This window comes from Denticeps clupeoides, chromosome 3, assembly GCF_900700375.1.
Source record: "Denticeps clupeoides chromosome 3, fDenClu1.1, whole genome shotgun sequence".
NCBI lineage: Eukaryota > Metazoa > Chordata > Actinopteri > Clupeiformes > Denticipitidae > Denticeps > Denticeps clupeoides.
The window spans coordinates 17,825,029-17,838,855 of NC_041709.1; the positions used below are offsets into that span (position 1 = coordinate 17,825,029).

The window sequence follows — 13,827 nt, forward strand, 5'->3', positions numbered from 1 at the left end:
GTTTCACATGCTTTTACTTTTCAAAAAACAGGTCCATGAAAGGCAAAAAAATTGACTCAAAACATAGCTGAGAGAGAACATCTCAGAGACCTACTCAGTGATCCAATCCAATCCAACTTTATTTCTATAGCACATTTTACGGTGTCCAAAGTGCTGAACAATAAGACAAAAAACAGAATAGGATGCAACATACTGAATCAGATGCAACGGTATTTTGTAGTATTTCAGACAAAACTGTAAGCTGATGTGGTACTGATGAGATGCTGGATGCAACTGCAAGCTGTGTATATACTACTCTCAAATAGTGAAAGAAAGTGAAGTGATTGTCACTTGTGATACACAGCAGCACAGCACACAGTGCACACAGTGAAATTTGTCCTCTGCATTTAACCCATCACCCTGAGTGAGCAGTGGGCAGCCATGACAAGCGCCCGGGGAGCAGTGTGTGGCACCTCAGTGGCACCTTGGCAGATCGGGAATCGAACCGGCAACCTTCTGATTACGGGGCCACTTCCTTAACCGCTAGGCCACCACTGCCCCTCATAAAGCGAAGTGATTGTCACATGTGATACACAGCAGCACAACACATGGTGCACACAGTGAAATGTGTCCTCTGCATTTAACCCATCACTCTGAGAGAGCAGTGGGCAGCCATGACAGGCGACCAGGGAGCAGTGTGTGGGGACGGTGCTTTGCTCAGTGGCACCTCAGTGGCACCTTGGCGGATCGGGACTCGAACCGGCAACCTTCTGATTACGGGGCCGCTTCCTTAACCACTAGGCCACCACTGCCCCCTTAAATAGTACTCTCAGTAGATTGCCTATATTCAAAGGGGGGGGGGGTCATTCTTCAATGAGGGGAGGTGAGGTGTTCTGCTTGTTATGAGACCAGGTGTTATGCAAGTTTATGCAAGACTTGTCCTGCAAGTAGTTTATATAGTTTTTCATCAATTAACAAAATGCAGTGAATGAACAGAAGTGATTTAAAAGTGAAGTGATTATCATTATGAAACACAGCACAGTACACAGTGACACAACGAAATGTGTCCTCTGCTTTTAACCATCACCCTTGGTGAGCAGTGGGCAGCCATGAAAGGTGCCCGGGGAGCCTGTGGGGACGGTGCTTTGCTCAGTGGCACCTCAGTGGCACCTTGGCGGTTCGGGATCCGAAAAAGTAACATTCGGGTCAGTTTCAGTTCATTATGCTGAAAATAGTTCTTAATGACATTGGCTGTATGTTTGGAGTTGTTGTCTTGGTGCAGAATAAATTTGAGGCAAATCATGCCTCATGGTATTAGACAATGAATAAGGATCTGCCTGTAATTCTCAGCACTGAAGACACCAAACTCCATTTGTAGAAATGCAGCCCTATACTTTCAAGGAAACTCCACCATTATTCACTGTAGACACTCATCATTGTACAGATCTCCAGACCTTTGGTGCTTCTTCAAAAGAACAGCACATCTTGAAACCCCAGTGTGCATTGAATCTTTTGTCTGGAAAAGACCTTGCTGATGCTGTGTTAAGTCTTGCCATAGTGTATGATCTGTGTCACAAAACTGTCTTCCACAACCTTACTCCAATAGCACAGTTTTGCTGTTCGCCAATAAGTTTAAATCCTCCTACTCATTTACATTTACATTTATGGCATTTATCAGACGCCCTTTTCCAGAGCGACTTACAATTAGTAGTGACAGGGACAGTCCCTCCTGGAGCAACTTAGGGTTAAGTGTCTTGCTCAGGGACACAATGGTAGTAAGTGGGATTTGAACCTGGGTCTTCTGGTTCATAGGCGAGTGTGTTACCCACTAGGCTACTACCACCCTACTCAGCCGAAACACAGCTGATTCTCTTTCAGTAAATGTGTTTCGACTCATGATTATTAGCTCCTCTTTGGTATAATTGTTTGATCAAATGCACCTGCTTCAGTATGGTACTTATGTCCAACATAAGAGATTTGCACTTAAATTTTACTTCACTGCCTTAAAATGGGTGGGGTGGTAGTAGCCTAGTGGGTAACACAGTTGCCTGTGAACCAGAAGACCCAGGTTCAAGTCCCACTTACTACCGTTGTGTCCCTGAGAAAGACACTTAACCCTAAGTTGCTCCAGGGGGGACTGTCCCTGCAACTACTGATTTTTTACTGAAGTTTCTCTGGATAAGGGCATCTGGTAAATTCTGTAAATGTAAACGTAAAAAAGAGCCAACAATGCACTAGACTGCACCTCATTTCAAAATGACCCTTCCTACCAGTGCAAAAAGCATACAAACGCAAATTTTATTTTGAGGGTGTGGCAGACTTGACACAAAGCGCAAAGCACTTAAAAACATTTCAGATTGTCGAAATACTGCCCCTAGTGTCTTTGTCACCATCTGTTCAGTAAAAGAGGGTTATTGATGGGTTTGTGAATCAATACAACGGCTCAATATACACCCAGGCCATGACAACAGCACATATCACAGAGCCCTGGAAGAGTGGAAATGGAAGCTCAGATAGAGATAGAGAGAGAACATCACTCATTCACTGCTCATACCATACTCCATTGTGTACAGATACAAGCTGTTTTGCACCAAGCTCCCTTGCACATCCCTTCCATCTACCTCATACTGTAATTTTGTGCTCCTTGCCCATTTCTTTCATTTTACAAATGCACAGTTAATATATTTATTCATATCTACACACACAGATATGATTATTATTTATATTAAATATTGATTATTATTTATATTAAACTCTTGACAGCAAAGAAAGAAGTTCTTTGTTCAGAGAAATGTAATTACGTCTGTACATATGACAGTAAACACTTTGCATTAAATTGAAAACAATATATTCATCACAATAGCATAGCTCTGAAGTTGTCATCATAGCACTTGTGCAAATATTTCAAGAGCAAGCTTCTAAATTAAGTGCATAATGTCTTCCTAAGCAACAAGGCTTCAAACATGACTCCAGTAGATGATTTACTAACACAAAATTTTTCAAGTACTGCTACTCAGGCTGTGAAGCAGACCAAACATCATAGCATGGGCAAGTTTTATGATATGTTCATTGGGTTCACATATAAAAAAATGCCATGCATTACGACTGTTTTAGGCCAGCAGTTTTAAGCATCTAGTGAAGAGCAAAGGCACTTTCTGCTGGCTTTTCTTCAATGCATGATGGTTTATGTCGAACAGTGTTTGTGTTAGTGTTCAGTACATTTTGGTGGGTGTCACGGCCATAAAATACTGCGCATCATAGTGAATATTATTTTTTTGTGCCAATTTCTGACAGCACAAAAAATAGCCGATTAACTATCCAGTGCTCTACACATAGTGAAGGAGTGTATGTTTCGAACACAGCTATCTATAGAATTACAGGGTAATGTAAGTTTTTCTGCCTCCCCATTGTGTGCCTCGTTGTCTCTGATTGTTTCTGGTGAAAGGTGAGTCAGTACAAAGGGAGCTGTTCCTCAGAATGCATTAACTTCAGGTATACATGAACCCAAACCCTTCAGATTGTAATCATATTATTCTTGCAGAATTGCAGTTGTCTGTGACTGCTGTGGTACTTATAAAGCTGCCATCATCTTCTGGTGCATGATATTGGGTATTGATACTGGGTATTGTACACCACATGAACAAAGGAAGAAGTAAAACCCCAATAATCCTACTTGCGTAAGAGCGAGGGAGGAGAAAGTCATGATAGGAATGAAGTGTACGGAACATAAGTTTGTATCTGAAGAGCTGTTCACTCACAATACCAAAAGCAATATAAAAACCACACAAGGCCGGAGGCGTGACAGAACAAGACTCACTGGAACAGAGTCAGGGTAGTGGGCGGGAGTTCTATGGGTACTTACCCAGGGGAGGTTCCTAGAAGAGTCGTGTTGAATGGTGTGACAACCATGCCATGTTTTTTTGGCTGATCCTTCTGTCATAGAGGGGATGAAGTGTGAAAGTACACATGTACAATGTGCTGAGCCTAGGAAAACAATATTGAGAAAGTTGGGCAGGTGACTGTGAGCCATAGGTGGGTGAAAGTGAAGTGATTGTCATTGTGAAAGATTAACAATGAACCTTCTGGCTTCTTGATGCTAGGACTGCTCCCAGCATGCTCCCTTTCCATGCTTTCCTCCAAGAGGAGCTGTCCACAAATTCAACCATTTAAAAGGGCACGTTGGCTTTGTGTGAGCTTGTTTATGTGTGTGGGTTAGTTCCTTACAACCATAACGCATTGCTAAAGGTCACCGTAACTGAAAAAGTAAAAATAAATAAAGAATTAGGTTTCAAGCTATTGTTAAAAACACACTTTAAACTATCACATTTACATTTATAAGCCTATTGAAATGTCCAGATCCAGACAGTGATGAAACATGGAAATCATGCATATTATGCCTTCAGCACCACCTTATGTTTAGATTTTTTTAAAACCAAAATGATACTGTCATAGTCACCAATACCACTTATTGTAAATGTCCACATATAATTCAAATAAAAAAAAATGGCCAAAAAGCAAAAGCAAATTTCATTTGGATTTTTATATTAAAAATGGAAACTTATTGAAACAGGGAAATATTCTGCACAGCACTACAGCTGTATGCAGAGCAAATGATGGAATTTGACAGAAACTAGATTTTCATGACCTAAGGTTGCAGAAAGTATTTTAAACTAAAAAGAAAAAGGCACTGTGTGTGTGTGTGTTTGTGTTTGAGGCAGCGGTTAGGCTCTGCTGGAGTTAATTTTCTGCACAGCTGATCACTGAGCTTGTGATGAGTGAGTCTAAGCCATTGGTGTTCCAGTCATCTGTTCAGTGTGTGTGTGTGTGCGACTGTTCTTCAGTCTAGTTTATGTGTGTGTGTGTTCCTTCCTGGCTGCTGTTGTCATAACGTCACAAACCTGCATCATTGGTGCTCTGACTGTCACTGTGAAGCTGAGCTCAGGTGTGTAGCGTCTGTGAACAGTTTGTGCGTGTTTGAGTTGGAGCAATAACGCTGAAAACGCATGTGCTAATTTGTTTATAGGAGGACATCTATATAATGTGTTGTTGGATTGTCATGTTACCAGTACCCAGGAAACTAGTCAATTCCAGATTTGTTTTATTTGCTTTCTGTGCTTACAAAGACAAATGGACAATGACATATGGAAGAACAAGTGGACATTTTAATCATAGAGGAGAGTAAATTTAGGCTGTCTGGAGTTTAGTAAGACATGAAAAACATGTTATTACATATCCTTCATCAGCTCGAAAAGGATTAGTAGTATTGTTTTAATCTTTTAATTTTTACATCAGCTTACATAGAATATTTTTTCCTTTGTACTGAAAAGGCACTTGCATAAAACACCTTAAATATAATTTCAGCTCCTTGCTTCGATTTAAATAGCGTGCAATCAATGTTCTGAGGCAGCATTCAAATTACAGATATAGTGTTTTGCTAATTGTATTGTCACAAGATCATGGTCACGTCTGCACTCAAGCAGGAGAAAAAAATTTCATCTTACAGAAAGAGAGGCAGCGATTGTTTCAGTTCAAAAGGTCAAGGGGCAGGAGCTCAAGACGCATCTGCAGATTAAAAGAGACAAACCTGACAGTGGAAAATGAAGTGCAGTTCATTGCAGGGGATTGATTTTTTCCTGATGTTGATGAATGCATTGTTGATTACTGGATTCTGCTGCTTTCTCTGCAGTGGTTTATGCAAAGCAAATATTTCATTCTTTTCACTATGACCTTCCAACAAAATATCCAGAATTCATTCAAATGGAACTGAATTGCAGGTGATCCAAACTGACAGAATGAAAATACACTTGACTTTTAAAGGCCAGTGAGGTAGGAATTGATAGAACATTGGAGAGAAAGGGAAGAACAAGGGTGCATAGAAAAAAGAGCATTCATTTGGAAGATGGGATTGAGTTAAAATGAGAGATAATGATAAAATGTTTCCATATCATATGGGAGGCCAGCTGCTTTGGGGGATTCTGGCAGTAAGATTTTATCTCAGTTCTTGGACACTACCAGTACCTTATTACACAACACAACACAACACACACATTGAAAAAAATCTGCATTCATGTCATCTTCCCAACTCCAGCCTAAAGTCCTGAACAAAGAAGAAAATGCCCATAATCCTGGGAAACAGCATAGCCACATATGTCACATTTCCCTACAGTGACAAATATACCATGTAAACAAAAGTTATTTATGTCATTGACAATATGCACTCTGTCAATGGCCAAATGCATTCTGTGAACAAAATTAATTTTGCTGTTGACAGGTTAAAATTCAGGTTAAAATGAAATTTTTGTAAACCAAACTGTGCAGGTGCCCAAAATTAATCTCTGCATTTGACACGTGACACTCAGGAAAAATAAGGATATTTTGCTTTTCCTTTATAGATTAATGTAACAATATCTAAATGGCTTTTGGACAACTTTACAGAATTTGCTGAGCTCCATTGGGTCTCCATTTTGTTGACAGTAGCTGCATTTCCATATAAGATTTGTGGAACTCTAATGATGATAACACAGGATTGTGAAAAGTATGCAATAATTTATTTTCTACTCAGACATACCGGGCATACAATTTTTGACATTACATAATTTAATTATAAAAATACCAGTTGTAATCCATTTTATGTACTCTAAACACAGGTTTCATTAACCTACAGGTACTTATTGAAAGATTAATGATTACGTTTTTAGTTAAAGTTTATAATAGTGGTGTAGCGGGAATCATGGGAGTGGTATTTCTGACAGTTAATTGGCGCTTAGTGCCTATAAAAATCACTGTGAAGTGGACGTCGTAAGTTGAATGTGACGAGTTGCTGGTCCGGACATTGAACACTGTCAGGTTACATAAGTAATCATATTTTTTATGTATTAATTGAAATAGTTACAGTGCTATTATTTTTCCCAGCACCGCGGACATGTCTCAGTGTGGAAAAAGTTTTTCTCCGGCATTCCTGCATTAACTGCATGAACATGATGCATAAAAAGAATAAAAACAAAGAATGATTTACATTCTCAGGCACTGACACTGTATATGTGTGGCTTGTGTGTCTGGATTGTGATTCACAAATAATCTGGCAAATTCAGTCAAACATAATATTGTAAGATGAGACGTCACTGAGCCATGACCATTCTTGCTTTTGTTGTGCATGGAGATTCAACACCTCTGTTTTACATGTCTTTGTTGAACGGCATTGCAGCACTTGGCGGCACTCCCCCAAGCCAAAGGTGTGAGGCACCGGCCGTCGGGACCGCCTGCTCTTTTTGTCTTCCCCAGACGGGAGGCACCGGGGCTGTGACGTCAGAAACAACAGGTTCTGATTGGTCTGTGACAGCTTCCTGTAGGTCAGGTGTATAAAGAATTGTTCACGTGTGGTAGCGGGACTTCACTTTCTTTCTCAGCTGCTTTTCCATCGAAACCGGACTTTCCGGCTTTCGAGTCTTTTCTCTCCTCCCATTTTTCTCCTGGATCAGGTGATGTCTCTGAAACTTGGTTCAGGCTGTGCTGTCTTTCTCTATCTTTTCTTCCTGTTTTTCATTTTGGTTTTTCTCTGTAACATTGGTACCTTTTTACACACAAAATTTACATGTAACTGCAATAATAATCTACTGGGGTTAATAAATTAGAAACTGTTCATCCTTTTAACCTCTATTGTGCCATGCCTCTTTCTGCCAGGTAATATCAAGTTGGAGTGGTTTGAATACACTGCTTTTGTGTGTAGAGAGAGAGTTTTTTACTCCACTCTCCCCAGTTTTTACAATATAATAAGGATCTCAGACGGATTTCAGTATGACTATTCTTCAAAGGTTGAAACATGGCCCTAGGAGAGTTGGAGTCCTGGGTAAACCAGAATGTTGGCAGGTATGGAGAAAAACGACAAATCACTATGAAACAGGGATGAATCTTTCAGAATATTGGCAGCGATGTAAATGTACTCTGCTGTTGGATTGTTGCTGGTTTTTCCTTTTTGACTAGCCTGTGTGTGAGGGATGTTGAGTAATTTATACTAGAGGGAAACAAAGATACAGGGGATATTGATCTTGCTATTGTAGCTGTGTCATGGAATTCTCCTGTCTAGTATAGAAAAGTGAAGTGATTGTCATTGTGATACACCGCACATGGTGACACAACAAAATGTGTCCTCTGCTTTTAACCATCACCCTTGGTAAGCAGCGGGCACCCATGACAGGTGCCCGGGGAGCAGTGTGTGGGGACGGTACTTTGCTCAGTGGCACCTTGGCAGCTCGGGATTCGAACCAGCAACCTTCCAATACATAGTGCCGCTTTAAAACACACTCCAACACTTAATTTTTTTTACAGTACATTCTGCCCTAATTTTCTCTTCAGTTCCCTTATATTGTTTGACAATGCACAACCAAAAATTACTGGCTTTTTTGTTGGTTTGTTTTTCTTTTTTTTCTATGTCTATACAGGTAAAGACCAAAGTGAAACCTTCTTATAAGGACTAGAGTGCAGTCCTGTAGACATTAATTATTTAATGTTTTGTTGTCTAATTTTAAAGACCCCATGGAATTGTGCCTGATTCAGGAATGGCATTTGATACAGCAGTTAAAATGTGTGCTTTTGGAAATACCGGTGAACAGTCTTCCACAGAGACTGACTGGTGCCTTCAGAGTCTCACCCACAAGCTAATGAACTCATAGTGCTGATGGTTTAAAAATAGAACCCTTTCAATTCACCTGTGGAGGGGCTAAGAGCCATCCTGTGTTCCCCTAACATTAATAGTGAGAGACCTGCCAGTACTCTTTACAGCTGCTAATTCACCTTTTCTTTGAGATATGTTCAGATAAGGGACAAAATACACACTGGAAACGTATATTAAGTATTGACTTCCTTTTTATTGTCAGTTTCATTCCATCCACATGCTATATTAACATCATCAGTATGTGTCTATCTGTGTCTTCAATAGATACTCTGTCAACATGTACATTAATCTTTAATCATTGTTTCTTTGGACTTGGATTTTACATTTTTGAACTCGTCTGAGGAGAACGAGGCCCATATCTTACGCATATATTTATAATATTTTATCACCCCATCTATTCCCATGGCAACGGGTTTCTTTTTGTCTCTACACCCCCTCATCAAGTAGCAAGGTATTGAGGAATGTGATGCAAATGGATAATCAATGCAATCCTTATCTTTCAAAGCCCTGCTGTGCAGGCCACATCATTGCAACAATGATACCTTGTCTTGTCTTTCAGGATAAAAGACAATGTATGTTTCTTACTATTTGAGGGGCACAACAATCCTGAACTGATTTGTTCTGTGAATTCACAAATTATGTGTATAAAGGAACACCACAATTTCCAAAGTTACTTACAAAACAGAACACATTTACTCTAATATCCTGTAAAGGCATCTGTGTGCATAGGGGTGTGGTAAGGTTTGTGCGTCTTGCATTACCTTCTTAAGAAAACACACAGAATGCAATTTATACACAGTTGAAAAGAAAGACTTTAAACAGTAACCGGCTAGAAGGTGTAGTGTCATTTCTGGGATGAAGATAAATAAGAACTTGCGCTGGTGAGGCTATAGGGGCAGTATAGAGTGTTGTTTAGGCTTCAGAGTAAGTGAATGACTGAGACAATGTGGGCTTTGTGGGATACTTAAAGACCTTCTTCCAAGGGTTGTTGTGCAGAAGGGTTTCAGGCATGTCCCCATGGTCCAGGGTTTTCATGCAAAGCCTCAACTAATTAGCACACATGCCTAATGATGTATGTAGTATCTTGGATGTCTTGCTGGATTCTGGGAAGAAAATCACATCATCTGCAATGTTTGTTATAGGTACCTGACTTAAAATTTTGGCTCGTTGAGTTTTGGCTGGTTCATTTCCTACAGCGCAGTCCAGAATGTGCTACCTAATTTTTCATGGGTTAAAACCACCTTGATCTACGCACTGATAATTAAAACAAAATTCAGCATGTCCCCAAGCTCAAATCTGAGCAGGTGATAGTGTGACCATATCATTAGGGACAAAAGCTGTAATTGATTTGCTGATAGCCTGCTGTTAAAAGCAACATGAGGTACACAGTGAAGATTTTCAATGAGAACACCTTGTTTTTTGTCGTATTTGTGGTTGATCTAAATACACTATTGTACACATTTATGTGTTTTTGTGTGTGTGTGTCAATTTATGCATGGAAAATTAAATGTCAATGCTGCATAGTATCTGCATTTTTAAAAATAAACAATAGGAACACAAATACAATATTAGAAATATTATCGGAACTCATTAATCAATGCAAAATATGTTGCATACGGTGTGGACGTTTTCTCACTTCTAAAGAATGGAGAGATTTCATTGTATGTACACCTCAACTGTGGAAGACAGAAAAAATATTGCATGAAATAAGTAGGGAGACTGACAGTTTTTTCCATATGTGATTTAGACGAGGCATTCTGGCCCTTTTCTAGTGGCAAGTGTCTGTGGCTGTTTTGGGCTCATTCATGGGGAAAGTATATGTCTGTCTATAATGTAAGCTGATTATTTCTTACCAACACAGTACACATATGTCCCTACCAAGTGGAGTGAGAAAGTGGTGTTCCGTTGGTCTGAATACTTAATAATTCTGGAGGCTTGAATTTGATTTAAAAAATTCTGCTCTATGCCTTGTAGCAGCTTGTGTGCTTGCTGAAGTTGATCTAAAACACAGTTTGTGTTGAAGTGTCATTCAGGGGCAGGTGTTGAAAACGTTTTTTGAATGACTGATTTGAAAGTGAAGAACAGCACACGGTGACACAACAAAATGTGTCCTCTGCTTTTAACCATCACCCTTGGTGAGCAGTGGGCAGCCGTGACAGGTGCCCGGGGGGCAGTGTGTTGGTACGGTGCTTTGCTCAGTGGCACCTCAGTGGTGCTCCTTGGTGGCTCTGGATTCGAACCGGTTATGGGTCCGTTTCCTTATCTGCTAGGCCATATGTGAGGGACTGTGGAAAGTGCAATTTCAAAAACAGACATTTGATATTGCATTTACAGGCATAGATTTTGGTACAAGTAAGCTCAAAGGCAAGTGTTGATTATAGATCTTTTAGATTTCATTGGCTAAATACTTCAAAAAAGTTGAACAGATCAAATTGATGTTCGTGATGTTATTGAACAGCGTGCTAAATACGGACAGATGGATGGGACAAAAACTAAGACAGAAAGAGAAAACAAGGGCAGCGGATGCTTCAATGGTTTTGGCAGGTTCCGGTGGTGTTATTTGTGTGCAGATGCTCTGTGATTAATCACCAGAATCCATGACAGTGTTTTAAAGCTTCATTAATCTGGTGATAGGAGGTAGTGGCTCAAATCGAAGTGCTGGAGGAAGAGATGCCAGGGGCAGCTTTGGAGTTTGCAGGCCTGTACACGTGCACGCTCCCGCATGTGCACTGGTAACCCCAGCTGAGTAACACATAAGCACAACAAACACTCATTGGGGTTTATGTGCCATGGAGTAATAGTTGTAAGTTTACGGCTGTGCCAGTTTTTTTTTCCTATGTCCTGAAAGCAGTGTCATGATTGATTTGGTTGTGAAATTGCCAGGAGAGCTCTATTGATTATTATAGAGGCTTATGCACACACGCACACATACACTTGTTTAAATGCCAATGAGCATGACCATACTCAGCTCTACACACTTTTTTAAATATCTTCACATACAAAGACACACACACAACAACCACATGTACACAATCCACAAATGCTGATCTGTGTTTTTTTGCTTTGTCTGTATTTTCTGTTTATCTCCAAATTTACATTTACGGCATTTATCAGACGCGCTTATCCAGAGCTAATTACAATCAGTAGTTACAGGGACAGTCCCCCCTGGAGCAACTTAGGGATAAGTGTCTTGCTCAGGGACACAATGGTAGTAAGCGGGATTTGAACCTGGGTCTTCTGGTTCATAGGCGAGTGTGTTACCCACTAGGCTACTACCACCCCAAATTTGTTTGTTTCAGTAGTGAAATAAGAGTTATTGTTGGTTTCATTATACAACTTTATCTTTGTTGACACGGTCAATACGTCAGTGAACAGGTTTGGATGTCCTCTCCCTCTTGTCCATTTCTAACCGCCCCTCATCTATTCATTTTGGTTTCACTTGACTCCAGTAATAATAATAATAATAAGAAGAAGAAAAAGAAATAGTAACTATATTCAAGTTTGCAGCAGTTAGTTTTTCAGTAACTGCCTTGCATGGTGTCTCCCCTTCTACCTTGTGCATCGTGTAGTGAAAAGGACCGAATGTGCTGTGCCCTGACTCTAGTAAATTTAGCCAGTCAAGCAAGATGCATTCTGTCACTCTCCTGTAATATGTGGTGCAGAATGGATGGATGGTGTGTGTGTGTGTGTGTGTGTGTGTGTGTGTCTGTGTGCATGTGCCTGCAAGTGTGTGTATTTACAACGATAGAATGAATCGTGCCAAATGTGCCTATGGCAAGAATGTGGGTGGGTGTGTGCACACCATCACTGAATTTGATTTCACACCCAGTTTGCATCTCTCAGAGCCGAGGGGGACTAGTCACATCTGGTACTGAGTGACAGGACATTACATAGTCAGGCTGCCACTTGTGAACACACTCTCTTATCTTATAACACACTGCAGGCCTTTATGTGAGTGAATGAGTGGAATTAAGGGGTGTGCTTTCCAGTTGAAGTGTGTTTAAAATTTTGTGGTTTTTTTTGATAACGCTTGATGGATCAGCACCATGGATTCAATGGATTATTACTGTATGTTACTAAATTTCCAATCTGCTGAACAAAACAAGGAAAAATGAAAACTCACCCATTGCCAAGAATAGTTTTTCAGCCAGGGCATCCTGTATTTTCAGCTCACAGGACTTCCCTTTTTCTGACTGTGACTATGATATTTTTTGTAATGCGTGAAAGACATATGACTATGTACTAGGGCATGTTTCTACTTCACATGCTCAAATCTAGATGATAGTCAATTATGAACAATATTCATGTTGATATTTTGTTCACATACATAAAAAATCTGCACATTTTAAGTGCAAAAAGTAATTGACAAATTAGTAGAAGTACTCAGAAGTACTTCAGAAAAATGTACAGCACTACAGCTTACATGCACATTTATTTATTTTGTATTCTACTTTTTGTTTATTGTAACAGAATAAATTATTCCACTGCCAGAAAATGCATGCAGTGGGTATCTGGGACAAAAAGTGTGGGCCCTGAATGTTTAATTGTTTCCTTAGTTCCTTCTTCACCATCCCCACACACTGCTCCCTGGGTGCCTGTCATGGCTGCCCACTGCTCACCAAGGGTGATGGTTAAAAGCAGAGGACACATTTAGTTGTGTGCACTGTGTGCTGTGCTGTTTATCACAATGACAGTCACTTCACTTTCACTCACTTTCACTTTAATGCAAATTCTTGTTTTTTCACCTTTTATTCTTCTCTTTGTCAGGTGCTGAAGGGCAGTAAAAAGCTGTCTATGTCAGTCCGCTCTGTGGGCCGCATCCCAGGTGGTTATATCACAAATCACATCTACACATGGGTGGACCCTCATGGCCGGAGCGTGTCGCCCCCACCTGACCTGCGAGAACAGCGCAGTGCAACTCTTCGCCGCAATGACAGCCAGAGACGTAGTCACATGCAGCTGCTGCAGGATGGAGATGAGAAGAAGGTAAATCTTTATACATCAATCCAACCCCTTTTCAAGTCTGCTTTACTGATCTGACCTTAACAGCGTCCCTTGGTTATTTTGAAATCATCAAGTCATCATTTCATTAAATTATCTTTTACTTTTAAATCATCGTCATATACGTTTGTCTCCGCTCAGTCTGGTTTCTTCTGGTGGGAGCTTATTAAACCCTC

General features: G+C 40.3%; 1 protein-coding gene across 3 annotated transcripts in view; it reads left to right on the forward strand.

Annotated features, from left to right (window-relative positions):
* Nucleotides 1-13,827, forward strand: part of whrna (whirlin a) — a 72,895-nt gene that overhangs the window by 20,174 nt on the left and 38,894 nt on the right. For all 3 annotated transcript variants that reach the window (XM_028972940.1, XM_028972938.1, XM_028972939.1), the window contains exon 3: nt 13,418-13,636. In XM_028972940.1, the coding sequence (XP_028828773.1) occupies nt 13,418-13,636 (219 nt within the window). The remainder of the gene's footprint in view (nt 1-13,417; nt 13,637-13,827) is intronic.